At 39.6% G+C, this 22818-nt stretch overlaps 1 protein-coding gene across 2 annotated transcripts in view; it reads right to left on the reverse strand.

The window, feature by feature from the left end:
* nectin3b (nectin cell adhesion molecule 3b) overlaps nucleotides 1-22818 on the reverse strand; it is a 97830-nt gene that overhangs the window by 24654 nt on the left and 50358 nt on the right. The window contains exons 3-6 of one of the 2 annotated variants that reach the window (XM_052099478.1): nucleotides 19531-19830; nucleotides 15246-15363; nucleotides 14458-14609; nucleotides 3927-7222 (exon numbers count right to left, since the gene is read on the reverse strand). In XM_052099478.1, the coding sequence (XP_051955438.1) occupies nucleotides 6510-7222; nucleotides 14458-14609; nucleotides 15246-15363; nucleotides 19531-19830 (1283 nt within the window). In that variant the 3' untranslated portion in view covers nucleotides 3927-6509. Of the gene's footprint in view, nucleotides 1-3926; nucleotides 7223-14457; nucleotides 14610-15245; nucleotides 15364-19530; nucleotides 19831-22818 lie in introns of those variants that run through there. The other variant, XM_052099479.1, reaches the window with a different exon arrangement.

Below are 22818 nucleotides of genomic sequence, written 5' to 3' on the forward strand. Positions count from 1 at the left end.
CTCTTCCAAGTTTACGTCCTGAACTTTATGGACCACAACAAAAATTGTGTTGTTTCCTCTTAAAAGGTTTTAAATTCTGTATGGTCTTGCTAAAGTGCCCTTTTTTAAAAACAGCTATTACTGGCCATAATACTGGTGCCTTTTAAAGGCTCAATTTAACCCCACTGGACTTAAGACCTTAGCTTTCACAAGTGAACACCCAGAGGTGAACCATATCCTTTGAAGATGCTCTCACAAGTTCCAAGAATTGTTTACCAAGCAAATTTAATGTTTTTGGAGAATGACAGAAAAATTCACAGCTTAGAGCAGAGGTGATCCCAGAGCAATGGAGGATTAAATGAGTTCACACTTGCTTTGTGATATAAGACCTGTGTCTGGGGTGGCAGGCATATTTAAACATGATTAAAGGGATCAGGTGACTAAGTGTTGTGGATTTCACACTGTTGCTCCATCGGTTTTGGACATGGACACCCCATAACTCTATTCAGCACTCTCTGCGGGTAAACATCCAAGGATCAGTATTTGATAACAACGAAGCTGGGTGGGGGAGAAGCGCCATAATGCATTCTGTTAAATGTTACATGGGAAAAGCTGGTCCTCCCTTAGCTGGCTGACACTTGATAGCCATATTCGAGTGCAGGTAGGGGCTGGGCTTTATCAGACCAGAAAGGGTTTCTGTTATGTATTTGCTACCCATGAGTCTTAATTACTGTGAAACTCAATTACAGTTTGTGGGGCAATGGAAAGAACTGGAGCATCCTCTTTCTAGAGGGCAAAGGTTTATGATGCAGCTGGTCATGAAGGCTTAACAACTCAAACAAAAGCAAAGCCATTTAATATAACAGGTCTCCAAATAGAGGTCACAACACAAAAGAAAGACCACAGTTTTAAGTAAGGTAGAGAGGTTTGTTTTGGCGAATTAAGAAAGATATAGGTAGGTCAAGAGTCAGTGGTCATCTTCTGTAGTGGCTGCCATTGTTTAAACTGGCCGATTTTTATCAAGGGCATATGGAAAGTACTATTGTAGAGAAGGACCGTTGAATCTGGGTGGTCTATCGTACCATAATTCATCTGAGTTTGGCAAAGACCTCAGATGTCATCTTAAAATACCCATTATAATGGACTTCAGTGCTCCATGCACCAGTTCTGCTTTAGATATCCAATGAGCTTATATGGTCGTTACTGATTTTGGGCGTATATAAATCTAAATTAATATGTTGCCTAGAGAAAAACAGCAGAACACTGAGGAATGATAAATGGAAAGGAAATAGACAGAAAACATCTCACTTTTAACTTGTAAAAGTTTAATGGCAACACTGTAGCCAATTCCCTCTTAGGAATGAGAACGAGCTAGTGAACCTTGGACTGCCAACAACACACTGACCAAGGGGCACAAAAATGGAAAAAACAGTCCTGAGTGTTTGGATGTTTTTTTTGTTTTTTTTTTTTGTTGAGAAAATTATCATTTAGTACACCTGATATATTGAGAACCAGCTGGCAGCCCATTATTATGACAAGAATACAGTGTGTGGTGGTTACATATTTGTTCACCCCACCTAATATAGCAGTGTCCCATCAAAATAAAGAGCAGTCACACTTTCTCCAATACATTTCTGATAAATTTGAGACTCTCTGAATTGGAGCACTGAACATTTAATAACAGCCTACCATTGAGGGAACCATTTCATGACCACTCTGATGTATTATGAAAAATATGTCATAAAAGACTGATATCTACAAATTTTCCAAAGGTAAACCGGACAATCACAATAAATGTTTCTCTCTTGAAGGGAAAAAAACAAAAGCAAATACAGTCACAGTGACAGATCACAGCCCTTTTTAAAATGACCATATTTTATTGCAGGAATTTATAATGCCCCATTTCACCTTCAAGTCTCCATTTTCAACGCCCCACAATTCTCCTTTTTAACCTTGCTCCATCTTTGACTCCTCCCATCCTATTCCTGTCTCAGGCTTCCCCCCTATTTCTAATTTTCTTCCTCTCTTTTTCTGCTGAATTGACCTCTTTCAAGCCCTCTCTTTTCTCTGTGACAGTGGGAGACAGGAGGCACAGGTATCCCTCAAGAGAACAAGCTCTCTATCATGAGCCCGAGAAGAGTCTGTTGCCATGGGGACGATGTCAATGGCCTGGAAGGGGGCTGTAACAAACAAAACCATTTTCCCAGACTAATTTAACCAATCAGAGGCACTGATTGAACAGGGCGGAGGGGGTTGAAGGGGGCAGTAGGTAATGCAGCTCTTTAGAGATTCTATTCAAACAGTGCAAGACAGTGACCTCACCCATGATAAGGTGACTGTGCTCTTATAATGAATGACAATGTTATTTTCAATGGCCTAAACTTGCTATCCTGGAAATTATAGTCACCTGGACTTAACACAAGAAGAGGGAAGAACAGTGTCTTTTAAAGAAATAGAGGGCATGTTTCTGTCATTTCCTGGCACTGATGTAACCAATTAATAGCATTTCTCAGGAGAACAGGCTCCAGTGCTTCAGCTCCATTGTATCCATTTTACCCTTAGTTTCCTTTGATGTTTAAGCTGGTCTCCCAGCTTGGTCATGCTAGTCTTCAATTGGTTAAGCTGTTCAGCTATCTGGTCTCCCAGGCTGAATATCAAGTGCCCAAAACCCCCTCTTAAACCAACAAACTAGATCTGCCTGACTAGTCTAGGAGGCCAGCAAAACATCTTAGGCTGGTTTAAGATGGGGGTTTTTCCCCCAGCTTCATATGGTTTAACCACTCTCCCAGCCTGGTTAAGATGGTCTTCAGCTGGTATCCTATCCTGACTAGCATTCAAACCCTCTCAAAAACCAACTATCCAGTGTTACATTTATCAAAAGTATCACAAGCTTAAGTTGATTGTGGAAACCATTGGCTACAATATTCTCTACAATCAATTTAGGCTTGCGATGCATTTGGAAATGCAGCCCAGACCGGGAGACAAGCAAACCAACTTAAAGTGGTTTAAAAGGTGCACCCCCAAATACTCCTAAAGAAATGAATTGTCATTTTTTTATATATTCATATGGTCTAACTGGTTTAGCTGATTGGCCAGCTGGTCTCCTAGCCTGACAAGTTCCCAAAAACCCTTTAAAATCTACAAACCAGACCTGCAAGCTAGAAGACCTGCTTAGACCAGCAAAACAGTTTAGACTGGTTTTGTTTTCCAGCTTCATATAGCCAATCTGGTCTTTAGCTGGTCAGCAAGCCAATCTCCCAGCCTGACAAGTGACCAAAGCCCCTCTAATGCATGTAAAAGGGCCAGTCTGAGCAGGATCAGAGATTAGCTAAAACCAGCAAGCCATCTTAGACTGGTTTAAGATTTTTTTTTTTTTCCAGCAAGAACAGTTTACAATAGCTCAACAACTACTTCGACACCCTCTCCCACACCAGCTTTTGGAATGGGATAATAGACTCTGCAAAATGCTAACTTGCTCAAACACCACCAGTTAGTTGTTGTGGTTCCTATGCTTAATCTTCCCTTTGTCAACCACACAGACTCCACTCACACAGATAGACAGAACAGCCATGCAAACACAAGAATCAAAAAGTCAATAATCCCCTCACTTTAGCTCTATCCTTCACAAATCTAAGAGGATGTTTAGCCCCATCCACAGGAAGCTCTTGGCAACAGGCTTTCCCACAAAATATGCTTGAGCCTCAGTGCATGGTTTTCTTCTGAGATGAACTAGGTTAACCACAGCAAAGGAAAAGGGGGCGTGAGGCATCCATCTTTCAAGCCCTCCAGGGAAGTCGAGATCCCCCTCAGGGAACAGTTCTGCAGCTGAAGCAACCAGTCACACCCAAGACCTCAACACTCACACTTCCAACAAACACAAGACTGATTTGAGCCAAACTCTAAAACAAAAACAATGCCACAGAAAAGAAATTAAAAAAAGGTGCTTTATTTCAAAACACATGTATCCCAAAGGTTGATTTTACAAAATAATGCTCATCTATACATTGCAAATACATTTCTTTGCTATTATTGTTTTTTTTTCCCTCTCCAGTAGTTCTTTTGTACAAAAAAAAAAAAAAAGTGAAAGATTATTTGGAGAAGCAAAAAAAATTAAAAAAGTGAAGCAAAGAAACCTAGTCTCTCTTCACAATCCGTTCTCCAATAGTGCATTCCACAGACAAATCTCAGGCTTATGATAGGAATAATAAATGTAAACAAATTTGCAAAAATACAAACAAAAACAAGGCTCTCCCAACTGCTAACATACAGTATATATACACACATAGTAACCTTGTTATATTGACTTCTACATTGTCCAAACATGTACACTTAGATATTTTTTAATAACTTTACTCATAACTTTATTATAACTATTTTATGTGCATGGTGACTGAAGTGTCACATGTCATTATGTGAGCAAAACAATGTCATTGTCTGAGACCAGGAAAAAAAAAAAAAAAAAAAAGGCAAATCATACAAACGACGACATAAGACTTTCTAAACTAATGAAGGCAAAAAGGATGGAGAGAGAGATAGAGACAACAAGTTCTCAGTTCCTACATCCAGACTATTTTGTGCCTCAGAACTACTTGCATTCTTCTGAAAATGATACTTATTCATAACTTATGAATGCTCATTGTAAAGATTACTGGGCACATAATCAGTTTAAGGCACTACAATATCATCATCATCATTATCCAGATACATTTTTCTTAATCCAACCATATCCAGCCAACACTCAACTTAAGAAGTCAAGAACTTAAAAGGGATAGTTCACCCAAAATGAAGATTTTGCCATTTTTTAACCATACGGATGTTGTTCTAAACCTGTATTATGTTCTTTCTTTCATGGAACACAAAAATAGGCAGAAGTTTAGAGACTGACAAACAAATTCCCATAAAATAAAAGGTGAAAAAAGTGGTCAAATCTGTATGGGTTTGGAACAACAAGAGGGTGATGAAATGCAGACAAAATTGTCATTTTGGGGTGAAGTAACCCTTTAATGACTGATAACAAGCTGTGTTAGCCTAACGTCCTCTGCATTAAATTGTCAAAGTGTGTGAAATCTGAGGCCAGGTCAGATGGCATTGCTTTTGAACAGGCAATATGCCAATTCATCAAAACACCATTGACAAACACCAGCTAATTGCATTTATATGCGATCTGCATAGACACAGAAACTCACATATACACACAGAAATACAGGCCACAGGCACAGAACTTGATGCTTGACATAATGCATGCCAGGCGAATAGACCGATCAACAGCTGCTAAATGCAGTTGGAGGGTCTAAAAGGGATGGTGCATCCAAAAATAAAAATTGTCATCATTTACACACCCTAATGTTCTAAACCCATATGATTTTTTTTTCCTTCCCTGGAATGCAAAAGGTCATGTTAGGCATTATGTTAGAGAATAATAACTTCAGTAACCTTTCACTTCCATTGAATGGAAATTATGCAATGAATGACTGAGGCTGTTGGTACATAACCTCCTACCAAACAATTACTTTTGCACACCTATGGAAAAAAACTTCATATGGGTTTGAAACCACATGGTCATTTTTAGGTAAACTAACACTTTAAAATTGGGCAGTGGTGGTGTGACAAAGCCAAGCCAGACAGTTACATTAATACAGGACAACTGTTCCAAGAATGCTATACATACTGTAATCTGGAAAACAAAGGCAGTATTTTGGGATGTGAAAGTATCAAAATAATTTTTCAACGAGATCCAGACTTGCACACACAGGTCAATTCTGATGGAACAAAAGCAACCAAAACCTAATACAGTGACATAATTGTATGCAAATGGAAGCTGAATTGATGCAATTATAGCAGTCTCTTTCCAGCAATGATCCTGCCTGTCTTTCTCACTCCCATTGGGCTTTATCAAATCCAGCACTGTCCTCCCTGTCTAGCTCCGCCCTACAGCACTCCAACTCTGAATGCCAGAATAATTAATTGTTGCCATGGAAACAGCCAGGCTGTTGACAGGAGCTAATTTCTGCCTCCAATGACAGCATTACTGAAAGTTTGCATGACTCACAAAAACTCAGTTCTGATCTGAAATACTTATCACCAGGTTATATGAATACCTTTAATTTGTTCAAATAACCATTTTCTTTTTTTAATTGCTACTTTTTAAACATACAGTACACCTTTACTATGCAAAGCAAAAGGAAGAGATTGGCTATTGATTTGACAAGACAACCCAACTGAAAATCGCACTGGTACAGTATTAAAGCAGATGCCTTGTTGATTGACCATCTTCTTTCTAGCAAATGAAGAAATGATATTGTCTCTTGGTCCCAAAACATCCTTTAACCCAGTTAACTTTGAACAGTTATACAAATAATTAGGCTAAATGTACAACTAAACCCAAACACACAAATTACGGTTGGTGTAAATTACTCGAAAAAGGTGCAAGAGTACATTTCCTACAAATTTTCTTAACATTTTTTCATCCTTATTTTGCAGTCTGAAGCATTTCTTAATGTCTTCGCAGTCTTTTCCTGCTTTTTTTCTTGTTAGACATACCACTCCCTGCGGGAAATCATGGAACCATCTGTGTGCGACACATATTCGTTGTCGTAGCAGTCCTCTGGCAGGTAGGGGGAGCCATTGCTCATGACTTGTGGAGCTGCATACCTACGGGGCTCCGGCTGCATTGAGCTCCTCGGGTTATGATGGGCTGGACTGAAACCCTGAGGATGACTGGGGTGATTGTTGCTGTGGTATAAATGCTCATGGTTGTGATGATTTTGGTGGCTGAGGTGAGCACCTGCTTCTCTTAGAACTCTGCTGCGACCGTTGGGAGATCGCTCTCGGTCGAAGTCACCCCACTCTTCTCTGTCCTTGTCCGGGTAAATTATGCCATTATCCTGGTTGGATTTGAGCTTGGTGTCAGGGCTACCTTTGCTGTAGACTTGCTGAAGCTCATGGGGTTGAGGAGCCTTCTGCATGTCAGACGGACCGTGGTACTGCTTCGTATAATAATCACCACGGAACGTCCGACGCTGACGCTGATAATAAAACCCACCCAGAACAAGCAGCAACAGGAGGAAGAGGGCTCCGCCCACTGCCCCGCCAACAATGGTGCCCAGGCTCCCCTCAGGCAAAGGTGCCAGGGTTGGAGAGGTGATGAGTGCTCGCTGCTTATTGCCAGGCACAGTGGCAGAGATGTCGGTGGTTAGGACACGTACAGGGGTGGTGGGGGGCATGGTGGTGGTGGAGGGAGGATCTAATGGAGGGAAGGAAGGAGAGGCAAAGGGGGAGAGAGGGGCAGGAGGAGGAGGAGGAGGAGGAGGGATGGACAGACAAAGAAAAGTAGATGTCAATGCCCAACTACATCAGTATATCGTTAAGTCATGTGAATTGGCTTCAAAGTTTATAATATTTGCTAGCATGACATATAGCATGAGAAACTGGACTACATCTCTAAAGAGCTGTTCAGTCATGTCAATTTGAAGGCCAAACTGGAAGGCTAATTCACCATGGGTTCCCGCTGGAATTTCCAGAGAATTTAGTGGTTTTAAATTTATGAGTAAAATAAGGTCTTTTGTTGACATAACTTTCACATTTTATTCTACAACAACAGTAAATTACTCAATCATACATCTAAGCCCAAAACATACTTCGGTTTCGAGTGTAGGCGTACAAGAGCAAGTGATGCAAATTTTGTCTGCATTTTACATTGTCATTTAGCAGCCGCATTTATTCAGTGACTTATGAGGAACATTGACATCTTTGCAGATATTTTTCACTTTTGTATAACAAAATGCTTTGTCTTCACTGCAGAATAGCTGTAGTAGTATAGAAGCTAGCACATAAAGAGTTTTTTTTTTTAATGAGTCAAATGCGCAGTGCGTAGCCCAAATTATCAAACCGTGCATACTATGAACGCATGTGCCTAGAATAGATTGCACTAATTATGGTCCACAAGGTGGACACACTCACAGTTGGGCTATTGCTTTCACAAAGAGCAGCAAGACGAGGACGCAAACAAAAGTGTATGTGCACATCTATCGCATGTGGGAGGATGTCAGTAGATTCTTATATCTGGAGTCTGAATGATTATAAAAAGACATCTTTATGGGTCTAAACTCCTGAAGAGAAATAGTCCAGTATCTCTTAGCATGCATGCATTGACCACCTGTGCATGCGTGCAAGGTCAAATGAAGTATTACTTTGAAAGGCTAGAGCATTGACTTTACACAAATGCTATCGTACACCTAAAACCAAAGTATACTTTGGGCTTAAATGCAAAAACGTTGCTACATAAGGACTACAATTACCACAAGGATTTGAGTTTACAATGGTTGGTAAAATGGACAATTGTTGTAGTCCTTATGTAGCACAATGTTAGCAACTTGAAACTTAAATTCTCATTTGTGGTATGACTACATAATGTAAAAAAGCCTCTAAGTATGGTCAACCAAAGACCTTATTTTAGTCAAATTGAAAACTGCATTTCTATTAAAAATTTCAGACAAACCCAATGGAATCGAATATGCTTGAAAATGTTCCAGTTTGTTAGACTAGAAACCAAACAGCTATTTTGCCATGAAAGCAACAGCTCAAGTTTTTAGATTTTGTTGATATATCGTAACTATTTATTGCAGCAATGTAGCTGAAGTACTTGCACAACTTGCTTGACTATCAAAATAAAACCGCTTAAAACCTGAAACTGTTGTCCAGAACAAAGAAACAAAAACATCAAACATGGAAGAGAAAAGACCGCTGGGAGAGATGTTCATGAGGAGCTACATACTAACATCTCCAGCTAACACCACACATTCCAACATTAACATGGCTAACAATGTACAGTGTCTTCGGCAACAATTAAATTTAGTGAGCTAAACTGTGTTAGCTGAGAGAGGGAGTACTGATGACCAGAGAGCTGTATGATGGAGGGAAGGGGTCAAGGAAAGAGTGTGTGCTACTGGGGGAGGGGACAGATATCAAGAATACCTGAGGGTTGGGTGAATACTATGCTATGCCTTACTGCTAACATGACTGGAGCTAGGCTAAGAGATTGCTTTAACACCATTACCATGAATTGATCACTTGATTGTGTTAGGGAGCAGCATGTAGTGTTTCATTGCATTCTGGGCCATGCATCTGAACTATGCAAGCAGCGTTCTGACAAGAGGCGGCTCGAGGAGCTGAAAGTCAAACTATCCCATTACAGGGTGTCCTGTTGCTGGCGAATGAGCTATTTGGCTGGCTGTGACGTGTGCATGCAGATTGCAGAGCATGTGAGTTCAGTCGCAGGAGTCAGGGCTGCAAGCTCTTCATGGTTACACACAGTTCAAATGCTGCTGTTAAAGTATAATTTATTCATCCTTGCCGGACTGAATAACAATGTAGCAATTTAAAGCATTTGTAGACAGTATATTCCCCAAAGGTCAAAAGGTAAATTGGATGCATCTGTGGGTGTGATGAGTGAGTGTGTGGGTGTATATGTATATATGGGGAAGATTGGCCATGTAGTTGATGGAAACTGAAACCTCCCATTCATTGTTTTGGCATAATTTTTGATACAGAAAAGTTCTCCAAAATCCCATCAGCTCTCCCACGATATTCCCACAGTTTTCTTGCGTTACATATGTTAAACCAAAATCCAGATTATCTCTGGTTAAGGCTCAAGCACATGGATGACAATGTATTTTAATTTGTTCAATTTAGCCCAGTGTGTTAAAGAATAATGTGTTTCAATAAATACACAAAGCTTCTAGCCTCAGCAAGTCAATGTCCAGAAGAGAGCAAGTTGCTGAAAGTCAGGAAACCTTCCTCTGTATCTTGACTTAAGGGGCATTCATACTGACAGCGAGTTGCCGTGACAAAGCAACCTGAAGTCATTCATCGTCAATGAGACTTTGTGATTTAAGGCGACCGATGGAGACGCGACAAAACAGAGCAGAGCTAAGCTTTAAGCAAATGTTTGTCTATTATGCACGGAGCACTTAAAGAACATTTTAGATACCTCGGATACTTTTTGTTTTTGTTTTTTGTGAATAGATTGATGGATAGCAAGTTGAAATGGTTTTCCAATTGTGAAAACTAATTTGAGTTACTTGCAACTCCATCACACACACACTATTGACCAAGGCTCAAGATCTCCTTAATTTTAATCCGAAAACCTATTAGTGTGGACGTGACCTTTAACTAGTTTCTGGTTCATCTGACTGTGATCAAAAGGGTTTATTATGGTGCCTACAAACTAGACTTTACACTGCTGATGTGTTTTTTGCCGTATGCTTCCCTTTCTGGATAAACTGTTTGCGACACTGCGCAGTGTGATCATTGAAGACTTTTGTCACGTCTGAAATCTCATCTCTTTAAACTGGCCTTTAAGTCTGACGAATGAAATGTAGGACACAGTTTTGGGGTGTTTGTATTTTAGATTACTGGTGTGTTTGTGGTCATTTTGAAAGGTTATGTTTTGAATTGTATTACTGTGATGCACTTTCGTTAACTTGTTTTAAATATGATATAAAAGCTGAGATTACAGCGCAGATGCTGCGATTTTTATTATACAAATATATATTTGACAAGATTCACAATGGATAAGTACTCCACTTTGTCATCTCCTACAACGTGAATGATTCTCCACTAGAAACTCGTGAATGAGTTTCTAGTGGATGAGAGGTTGGATTTAACGTACACATCTCTTCCACAGTAAGATTGCAGCCTTTATCGGTTTAATAAATCATACTAGGGCATGTCACTATTTTAATTTGATTAATTGTCCATTTCAGCGTAGAAGTAACAGAGCATGCATTCAAAATAAGCCTGTGAGCATTTTAAAGCTGTCGCAGTCATACTGTGCGCTGGTACCGGATAGATTCGGTGCTCAGTACTACAGAAACACTGGTACCGTTACAACTTTATTTTAGTATCGACTTTGTACCGAAGTACGGGTACTTTTGACAACACTAGTGGTGACGCTTCGTCATGCAAGTGGAGAATTTTGGTCGCAACACTCATTCGTATTTTTTCGTAATTTTGGGCGTACACATTCCTATTCACCAAAAGCAACTATAATGAATCAACATTACTTTCATTTGACTTGATTATATTATTATTTCATCATAATGTAGGCATAGTCAATGTTATATCATAATGCAGGCAGGCATGGTCAATCATGTTACAACTAAACGAACACGTAAATGAGGATGACAAGTCCCCCCCCCCCCAATTTGTCCAGCTAACTTAATTATATCCTGGCACGTTGACCAGCACCAATTTCTTTGTATTAAATCTACTAGGAGCACAATTGAATTGAACAAAATAAGGTCTCAAGACACGTTTTTAAAAGTTGGATTTTTTTTTGTCACTCTGTCGACCAATGTGATTCGCCCCTGCTCCTGATTGACAACTGTTGGATACTACCATCAGGAATGAAGGCCTACCAAAAATATCAGTCATTGTCAGTGTGAATGCACCTTTACTCAAGAGTCAGTAGAGACTTTATATACAGTATCTCACAAAAGTGAGTGAACCCCTCCCATTTTTGTAAATATTTGATTATATCTTTTCATGTGACAACACTGAAGTGATTCAGTGATATGACACTTTGCTACTATGTAAAGTAGTGAGTGTACAGCTTGTATAACGTTGTAAATTTGCAGTCCCCTCAAAATAACTCAACAGACAGCCATTAATGTCTAAACCGCTGGCAACAAAAGAGAGTACACTCGAGGATCGTGCTCTGCTTTAGTATGTCACAGTACATGTTGGCATTCATGGTTCCCTCAATGAACTGTGGCTCCCCAGTGCCGGCAGCACTCGTGCAGCCCCAGACTATGACACTCCCACCACCATGTTTGACTGTAGGCAAGACACACTTGTCTTTGTACACCTCACCTGGTTTCTCGCCACACACGCTTGACACCATCTGAACCAAATAAGTTTAGGGCATGGGGACATGGTTCCAGTAATCCATGTCCTTAGTCTGCTTGTCTTCAGCAAACGGTTTGCGGGCTTTCTTGTGCATCATCTTTAGAAGAGGCTTCCTTCTGGGACGACAGCCATGCAGACCAATTTGACGCAGTGTGCAGTGTATGGTCTGAGTATGGTCTTTTTTTCAGATCCTCAGAGTTCTTTGCCATGAGGTGCCATGTTGAACTTTCAGTGACCAGTACGAGGGAGTCGAGAGTGATGACACCAAATTTAAACACCTGCTCCCCAGTCACACCTGAAACCTTGTAACACTAACAAGTCACATGACACCGGGGAGGGAAAAATTGCTAATGGGGCCCAATTTGGACATTTTCACTTTGGGGTGAACTCCCTTTTGTTGCCAGCGGTTTAGAAATTAATGCTTTGTGTTGAGTTACTTTGAGGGGACAGCAAATTTACACTTATACAAGCTGTACACTCACTACTTAACATTGTAGCAAAGTGTAATTTCTTCAGTGTTGTCACATGAAAAGATATAATCAAATATTTAAAAAAATTTGAGGGGTGTACTCACTTTTGTGAGATACTGTACGTCTGGTATGTTTATATACCGTTTAAGTCCATATACTGCATTGAACAATCAGTGAAGTGTGACTGATCAGTTTTGGAGAGTGTGTATTTGGTGAGAACACAGGTTGCAGTGGGGCTATAAACATGTAGAAGAGGTACTGCCTGGCCATGCACACAGATCAGTGACCAAACAGAGCAGACAGACACACTTTCATGACCACAAACACAGTTATTCCATCAGTATGCAACAGTAGGCATTCTAGTAAAAAATAAATATCAATTTTCAAACAAATGGCACAAAAGGACTAAAAAGAAGATCGGTATCACAGCAGACAGAGCCAACACAACCACGTGCACACAACGCACAGGAACACATAGCTTCATGCACGCAGATGTTGAATCTTTCTCGAGGGGCGAGCATTACAAAATAAATAAATAAAAAAAGAAATACATAATTAAATGGCAGTTGAAAAGAGCTGATGAATGTTTCATGAATCTAGGACATCATCGCTCATTCAAGGTTGCTTCCGCTTTCTTTTCTTCCTTGTATAACTGCATGACAGTCTAAGAGAATGGGGTGAGCATGAGAGAGAAAGAGCGAGAGGGAAAGAGTCATCGGCAGCTCCATCATAGAAACTGATTAAACGGCAGGATTCAATGTTTAATGTTAACACAAAAGCAATGGGACACAAATGGCATGGAGTGAGATTGTGGACACCCGTCTCAGAGGTCAAATAGATCTAAAAATAGGACTCATGTAACTCAATAACTTTAACGTACCAACCATTCAAACTAAAAAAAGCCAATATTGAACACTCAGGCAGTAGGCTCAGTAAAATCAGAGCTCTGCTAAGCTCATCTGCAGGTTAAAATCCTAAAGATTAATTTTTCACAATTTGTGGGGCTTAAAAGAATGGTTCACTCAGAAAATGTAAATTCTGTACTCTCATCTTTCCAAACCTGTACACCGTTTTATGAGAACCAATAATGTTTGCCACTAATGAAATTAAACCTGCTGAGAATGTGTCGTGACTGAATGTGGTATGTCACCTTGAAATGTGCAAAATAATGAATGAGCTTGAGTGCTTGAATGAGTGCTGCAAAATAGTGGAAAATTTTAGGACATTTTAAGTGAATGACTTAAATTTCAGTCTGTACCTTACACAAAAATATCGTGTGGCTTCGAAAGACTTGGAATATAGCGCTTATGTTGCATGGAAAACTTGGGCGTTTTTTGGGTCATTTTAGAAGTAGGCCAGCCAAGTTTCCCATGACTGGTTTTTATCTTGTGAAGAAAGTGTAAAGATATATGTCAATGTTTCTCCTTTCATGTTCCACAGAAACATAGCAGCATACAGGTTTGGAATGACATTGGGACAATTAAATGACAGAATTTCGTTTTTGAGTGAACTAATCTTTTATAGAAAACCACATGCAGCACTACAAACTCTGCATCTATCTGTGAAGTTGCATTCATCTCTGATTCTTATGCCAACATATTCAAAACAAACACGGACTAAAGAACCTCTGTGTTACAATAGAATTTTTATATTTCATAGGTGAAGTTTAGTTATAGTGCCTTAATGATTTTCTTCAGCTTCACATGGGACAAACTTATTTAACACGCTTAAAACATTAGTAAGATGGACATATTTAACATGCTTAAAAATACATTTTCACCCAAAAATTATAATTCTCACCCTTTTGCCATCTCAAACTCTTTTTCTTTTGTGGAACAAAGATATTTTGATGTAGATATGAGGCGTTTTTGTCCATACAATGCAAGTCAATGGGTCTAACGATTTTAAGCCCCAAAAAGGAAAGGCAGCATAAATTAAATTCATATGACTCCAGTAGTTTAATCATTGTTTTCTGATGCTTTGGGTGAGAAACAGACCAAAATGTAAAAAACTTTTAGTAATGATGAACATTTAAAATTATGAGAATTATAATTTTTGGGTGAACTACTCCTTGAAGGAAGACAGACATCTCACGTCTTACCCTGAACACGTATACTAATGTCCCGACTGCGTTGTCCAATGTCGTTTGCCACCTCACACCTATAAACCCCAGAGTCATTCTTCTGCAGGGGCCTCATAAACACCAAAGAGTTATTCAGCACCTCTGCTCCATCTGGCATCTCTCCATCCAACCTAAAACACACAAACATGTGTTTGTTAGACCGTTTTCAAACAACGAGACCTTAAATTTCAAAGACCGGTCAAAAGTCTCAATCTAAAAACTGGTGCTTATATTTGTAGACAAACATAGGTTGTGCCCATGTCAGAATTTTACACATTTAAAAAAGTATTTGGACCAGAATAAAAACAACCAACAGCCCTACCTACATATGGGAACTCCAAAACTGTAAAGAGTTTTAATTTAACATTTATGTAATTTAAAATAGTTTTTTACTTATTCAAAAATTTGGAAAATAATGACAGAATGAATAGGTGTGGCAGTTTGACGACTGCATGTGGATATACAACCACAATTAATAAACGTTTAAGGTCACATGATTGTTGTGCAATCTTCCAAATGAGTGACCAATCCTGACAAAATGTTTTAATGGATTACAACCAGCTTTCTATAACCGCATACAATGCCTACTACTATGGGTATACACTCATGAAATGGAAAAGGTTCATATAGTGAACTTGACAGTTTGAAAGACAACTGTGGTGTTGTGAGATGTTATTAGCGTCTGCTGTTTGAGATGAATTCTGAAATCAGACCTTGGCACTAACAAAGTCCGTACCGACAGCATTGTGAGTGTAGTGGTTACACACCTGATCCATCTGAAGTGTTGGGCAGGCGGGTTGGCTTTGGCTCGACACTTCAGTTGTACATTCTTCCTGCCCACATACCAGTCGCCGTCATAGCCCAGCACCAGGATGTCTGGAGCAACTGCGCACATACACACAAAGCACAAAGGGATCATTCAATGTAGAGTAAGAAAGGTAAGCCAAGGCTATGCCTAGTTAATGGAATAGTTCACCCCAAAATAAAAATTCTGTCATGACTCACCCTTGTTCTAAACCTGTATGTGGTTATTTGTCTGTGGGACACAAATAAAAGTTTTTAAAGAATCTTATTGCAGCTCTTTTCCATCATTCTATGGAAAAGTGTATTAATCTTGTCATTTGTGTCCCACAAAAAACAACAGCATACAGGTTTGGAGCAACAATGTTTTTGGGTGAACTATTCCATTAAGATACCATTTATCATGGATATACAAATGCTCAGTTTAAAGGATATTACAATAAGGCACATCTATAAACACAAAATCATTAATAATAATTAATGAGAATAAAGCATCAATTCTTCATTAAGACTAGTGTGCATCTAACCAGGAAAGTACAAGACCACTTACAAAGAGAATAGACGCTAACTGTATTGATTTGTGCTTTACAAAAGCTCTTTAAAAGTTCTTTAAGTGAAAGTGCTGAATTAAGATGTCCCATGCAAAATGGGATGTAGAAGATGGATAGAGAGCAGCTTTAGTGACTGCAGAAGCATAGTTTCATGACTGATGTGACCTCGCCCCGTCTATACTCCCTTTTTCGACTGCTTCCTGTGACTGCCCTTCACCACTACATCTATATTTCAATAGACATCTGTGCTTACGCACTCACCACCACCACAGACACACGCATACAGTGCGTGCCTTCCTCTCAAAGGTGATCTGCAGAAGCCGGTGTGTGTGGGAGGAGGAAAGCGTTAAATAGCACTGATAAATAATTAGGCTGAAGTATTAATGCCCTTATTCACTGAAATCTTAAGGACCGTGTCAGAGAAAGTGCACTACTAGCGCTATCGTGGCCTGCCTCTCACTCATAAGACAGCATGAAGACTTCAGGTCATGTGGATAGTTACTGGACTGAGATATGGAAAACAGATGTGGGCTTTGGATGTAAATCTGATTGCTCTGACGTGGTGCATGCACACACAAGTTTTGAATACATCTATAGATTTAGCTGTTTCAGAAGGAAATTGGTATGTATTTCGTCCTAACAGTTTTTACATCACTGATGTAAAAAAATAAAAAATAAAAAAGCACCATCACGATTGAAAAAAGTTATTCATCAAATCTAGAAAGGCCCCTTTTCCCAGCAGCCATCACTCAAACTTATCCTTGAGTAATCATCCTAAATTGCTAATTTGGTACAAGAAAATCACTTACCATTATATCAAACACAGTTGAAAGCTATTTGGTTCAGAAATACTCAAACCAGCCCATCTGGCACCAACAATCACACCATGGTCCAAATCACTGAGATCACATTTTTCCCCATTCTGATTTTATTTTTTTCCCCTCACGGCTGCACGCCGGAGATCTGGCACGGTGCCGGAATACTTTAAGCCCTGATTATGGCTGTCAATTTAACGCGTTAATTCGGTGCGATTAAGTTTTACAAAAAAAACGTGTGAAAATTAATGCAATTAATCGCAATGCCCCCCTGGACCGTAATAAGGAAGATTCCTGAGAAATACAAGCTTGTAGTACAACCAGTTTACTCCAGAGGGCAGTAATTGAAATTTCAGCTGTATGAGCAACGCGCAGTTTATACAGTGAAGAGAAAAAAAACACTTCAGTAGGCAGAACATCACGTTCAAAACACTTGGACCGCAAATGCGAACTAAGGGATCTCAAGATGTGTTTAAAGATTGAGTATTAAACCATATTTAACTTGACACAGTGACCTAAACATTTTATGTTTATGACGCAACACACCAGAGACACTACACAAGCATGTCTGATGCAGGTGTACAATGACTGGTCCTTAAACAAGCCCTCATAATAAATCTCCAACTGATTGACAAATTCACTTGTGAAATGGATTGCTGTGAACTGTATGCCAATGATTGACTTATGATCAATAATATGGTAGTAAACAATACATTGTATTCTTAAGCCGCTTTTTGTATTGTCTTATCAATGATTAACTCTTCGAATGTAATGCATTTGAATTATCTGAATATTCATATACACGTATTCGTGTGTATACACACATACATATATGCGCAAGAAATATGGGAAAAATCGTAACACTGAAAATGGTAGCTGTAGGAATGGAAGTCTGCCTTAGTGAAAAAGGGCCTTTTTGATGAAGCCTGTGAGTTTACTCAAGAATGTCTATTAGCTGGACAGACCTGAATTTTATTTTTTGTGCTATTTGAAATAAAGCACAATTTATGATATTATTGTTGTCATATTTAATTGCTGATTTGAAATATATTATTTGCTCTTGCCAAATTCAAGTAAATAGGAGCTTGTATCAATAGAAAATATCTGCCCGATATCACAAGCCTTTTGACATTTAATCTAACATGTTATAGATTTACAGATGTATCAAATGATAATTTTCAATATTTGTAACCCAATTGTTGATTTCAGGAATTAAACTACCGTAATTTCCGGACTATTGAGTGCACCTGAATATAAGCCGCACCCACTGATTTTTAAATAAAATATTATTTTGAACATAAATAAGCCGCACCTGTCTATAAGCCGCAGGTGCCTACCGGTACACTGAAACAAATTAACTTTATTCAGGCTTTAACGAAACACGGCTTGTAACAAAAATAAATAGGCTTTAACGAAACACGGTGTGGCAGCGGGCGTGGTCAAGCGCCCGTCCGGAGAGAAAGCGGTAAGGCGCTTACACCTGAGCTAAATTATGTCTAACACCGGTGTCTAATTTCAGTAAGCATGGGGAGAGCGGCATAAAAAGGCAGCAGCCACAGAGCTGAGAGAGTGACACACGTCAGTCTAGTGTTGGCGCATAGAAGAATTGAGAAACTTTATAAAATTGATTGTAAACATTGCTGTGGCCATTAAAAGCCTTACCTGGAACGTCAAGTGCCCTGCTGAAAACTGTTACAGTGGTGCCCGTGTGGCAGTTTTCCCAAGGAGGACACGTGAAGCAGGGCACTTGAAATTAGACACCGAAATTATTAGACATAATTTAGCGCAGGTGTAAGCGCCCTTACAGCTTTTCTCTCCCGGACGGGCGCTTGACCACGCCCCCACTGCCACACACGGCTTGTAATAAAACATTTGCAGTAAACTGTAGCCTACCAAGAAAGTCATTGGTCACTATCTTCCTCGTCCTGTGCACTGAAACCACTGAAGTCATCTCCTTCGGTGTCGGAGTTGAATAGCCTCAGATTTAGTTGTCTTTTTGCACTGAGTCAATTCCTCACGCTGCCGTTTCCAACGTCTTATCATCGACTCATAAGGACCAAGCTCCCGTGCAGCAGCTTATTTTCCAACAGCCAGATCAAACGCCTTCAACTTGAAAGCTGCATCATATGCGTTTCTCCATGTCTTTGCCATGGTGAGGGTGACAAAATTACTACCGTAATCAGAATGATGGGAAGTTTGAGCGCGCTCGATTTAATCTAAACAGTAAACAAAAAAAGTTGTTTGACCTTAACCCGTTCGGCAATTTCAATTGGTCTAATGAAAGCTTCACGCCGCCAAAAAACTGAGCACGTCACAGAATGTTTTTTTATTTTTTATTTTTTTTATATATAAAATTTGAAAGCGGGAAAAATCCATATATTAGCCGCGTCATTGGATAAGCCGCGAGGTTCAAAGCGTAGGAAAAATGTTGCGGCTTATAGTCCAGAAATTACAGTAGTAAGAAATGAATCGCCGATATGTGAAATTGGAATTTCAACTGGTAAGCATCTACCTTACACGTATCTGTAATTTCTATTTGCACCCTGGTGTAAATAATGGTAGATACTAAATGCACCCCATTGCAAATTTTAATTCTAACATACAGTATGGGCATCACTGTAGTGTATTTATTGTGTTTATTTAGAGTCCCACAGACACACTACATTAACCCCTTCCTCTAAACCTAACCTTTACCCTTTCCCTTAGAAAAAATAACATTGGTTTTACAACAGTAACCATAGATTCACTATGGCATTTTTTATTTTTTATTACAGTAACCAAAAAAAAATTAACCATGGTTACTCTATTACCACCATATAACTAGTAACACCATGGTTAATTGCATAAAATATTTAATCTGCTCCTTAAATGGGACCGATACTCACATTGCACATTGATGATGTAGGGGATCCTGAAGTCACTCTGCAGGGCGGGGTGTTTAACCACGCATGTTAACGTGTGACCCTGGGCGTGACGGTTGGGCTTCCAGGTGTAGTGCACCTGAGTCATAGTTGTGCCGTTGGCATCGTCCTGCATGTGGGCCTCGGATGTACCATACAGATTTGTCTCCCAGGAGACGTCGGCAGGAGGCCGTGCCCTCTCTGCAATGCAGGTGGCCACTGTGGTTTCATTTCCACCGTCGATCAAAGCGGCAGATCCAGCCGAGACGTACACCTTCGGTTCCACTGAGAGAGAGAGAAATATTTTTAAGTTAAAGGGCAAGAGGATGTTAAGTGAAAGTGTCAACATTCACAGTAAGGAAAAAAGATGCAATGATCAAGGTAGAAAGTCATATGGGCATGATATAAACATGACGGTGAGTAAATGATGAAATGCTAAACTTTGGGTGAATGATCCCTATAAATGTACCAAACCTAAACAGTTTCTCTTGGGTTTCATTAAGCTTTAATGTGAGGACACACTCACTCATCCCATTACTACAAAGATGTATGAAGATAATGAACCGAGCTAAAAGGAAATCCATTCAGACAAGAGTACAATGCAAACAAAAGATAATCCCCTTCAGCATTAATATCACTCTGGTACCACAGCCAATAAATTCATAAACTGATAAGGACTGGGAGAATAATAATAATAAAATAAAAAAAATAAAAAAAGTGCGGTAACTACCAGCCGTGAGCGGCCCTGGTTTCTCATCAGAAAGCACTAAGTGCTTTTCCAGAGATGAAATGATTAGTTTTAACGGCTTATCCAGTTTACATGTTAGCCTTCTGCGGAAAACGCAGAGCTTGGGTGTGCGAGCAGTTATGAATCCTGCAGTGTTCAGGGCTGGAAAGCTGAGCTTTTCCTTCACCGTGGCTGACAGAAATACAACGTGTGGGTCACTCTCCCCTTCCGTTTCTCCACTCAAGGCCATCAACGGGAGGGACAAATGGGAACGTTGCCTTGGGTTTGATGACAAGGGGCCCCACTAAATCAACTAGTCACAAAAAAAAAAAAAAAAAGTATGTGGTCATTTGTAGGACTGTGTCGATACAATCACATACACGATATGTTGTGCTTTGTTTTCTTACTATAAATCAGATAAGAAACATCCTTGTTTTTGCAATTTTTCTCAAATTTGTATTAATGTGTGCATCTCATTTCCTAAAGTTTTCCTGCCCAGGCTGATCATTTGGCAATAAAAATTAATTGCGCCATTAGTTAGAGGTATAGCTCACCCACAAATTAAGATTCTGTCATCATTTACTAAAGTCATTCTAAATTTTATGGTACTTGTGTCCTTTTTGAGCTCAAAAGCGCCTGGTCCCCATTTACTGAAATAGCACGAAAAAGAGCGACCAGAACATTTCAAATATTTTCCTTTTGCTTTTCATGGAATGAAGAAACCCATATGGGTTTGCAGTGATATTAGGTTGAGTAAATAATCAAAGTTGTAATAACTTAATCCCTTTATAAGCGGTTGTCCCAGGCCCTGTACCGATTGAATCTACACTCACTCACTCACTCTCCCTCTATGTGTTTTCTCTCTCTTCCTATCTTGCAAAGGATTAACATTGGCAGATGACCTTCAGAGAGAACAGTAGCAGCTGTGGTCTACCTACCTTTATCGATTCATTCAGTCTGCATGTGGTGTATGAGTGACATGTCATAAGTGCCTGTGAGTTTATATGAGCTCTACACTCATGTCTGCTTGGTTGTGTGTGTGCCAAGCCTCGTCTGTCACGTTAAACCACATATTCAACAAGACCTTGCATTGACATCCTAAAGTGCAATGGATCCTAAAAGCAGAGGGCATTATTCTAACGCTCATACACTCCTGTACACACACACACAGATCTAATTATAGCTACAGCACATGTTCCCCTCCCTCACTAGACCACCACTTTCCATCCTCCAGCACCCTACCTCCTCCTCGTTTTTTTTTAAACCTCCCATCCTTATTTGTCTACTCTTTTGTAAGTGGAGCTTACTAAGGAAAGCATCACTATTATTATTGCTCATACTTAAGGGTTTCGAAAATATCTCAAGTCTTCATATAAAGTTTCGTGCATAACTTGGCCCTCAAGGTTTGTGCTATGTCCATTTGTGATACTATAAATCGTATGGCTTCTTGAGGTGTGCCATTACTTCCTAAGTGATCAGACTTGCAGTTTCCACTGAGCAGGTGAAAAACAAATCCAATGATTTACCATATATTGAGGGAGGGACCCAAACAATCCCATATCATAGATATATTGGAATTAATTCTTAAGCCAGCAAGCAACCACCTAGCAATCACCCAGAACATCCTAGCAACTGCATAAAACAAGCTAGAAATGATAAACTAACACCTTAGCAACCAAACAGCAATGCCACAGCAGCCACCCTCAACATGCATCATGTTGGCGTCTTGGCAGACAAGCCGCACTCACGTTTATATAATAAAAAAAAAAAAAAAAAAAAACACTTTGTACCATTAAAAATCCCTTTTGGAAAAATGTTTATAAACACCTTTATAAAGAGGTCTAGTTCATATTCCAATGTTCCTCCATCTGCACAGCCCAATTCATCTATGACATCATCTACAATTAATCTTTCTCGCCATGAATATTCACTCAATTTCTGTCTAAATCTCATTTACCACTCTAACCTTCATCTTGTGCTCACAGAGGAAAGAGCAAATCTCCGCACACCCCCATATCATAATACATAATTAATACACCTAACCGAAGGCATTATGCTTGCAAACATTATCTTGTTGCCTCGTACACCCAGATCAAAACAGCACACCACTTTACTCAGTCATGTGTACGCTCAACAGAACAGATGTGCTCCAGGGGTTCAAAATCATGTTCTCTGGAAGAGCTGGTCTATCTCCCAAATCACAGCTTTCATTCCTGCCCTGGAGTCAATCCTAATGTTCTTCCTCTTTCGCACACACAGTGCATACTTGCCCACTTAAACAAATAAGCAGTGGTCCATTCACCAGCTGTGATGTGCATCCACTTGAACGCTTTTCTCTGTTTGAGTGAACACATGCAAAAGGTTCGTCACGGCACTTTAGCGTTAATACTCAAGCACCACGCTATGACTGACTGAGTGCATAAAAGTTTTTCATCTAACCTAATCAGACAAAAACCACACGGCTCACAAAAAGGATGACCAAGGACAGTGTTAAGTTTTAGGCCAGTTGACAGAACAACCACTTGCTCGGAATAATCTAATATTTG

This window comes from Xyrauchen texanus, chromosome 31 (genome assembly GCF_025860055.1).
Source record: "Xyrauchen texanus isolate HMW12.3.18 chromosome 31, RBS_HiC_50CHRs, whole genome shotgun sequence".
NCBI lineage: Eukaryota > Metazoa > Chordata > Actinopteri > Cypriniformes > Catostomidae > Xyrauchen > Xyrauchen texanus.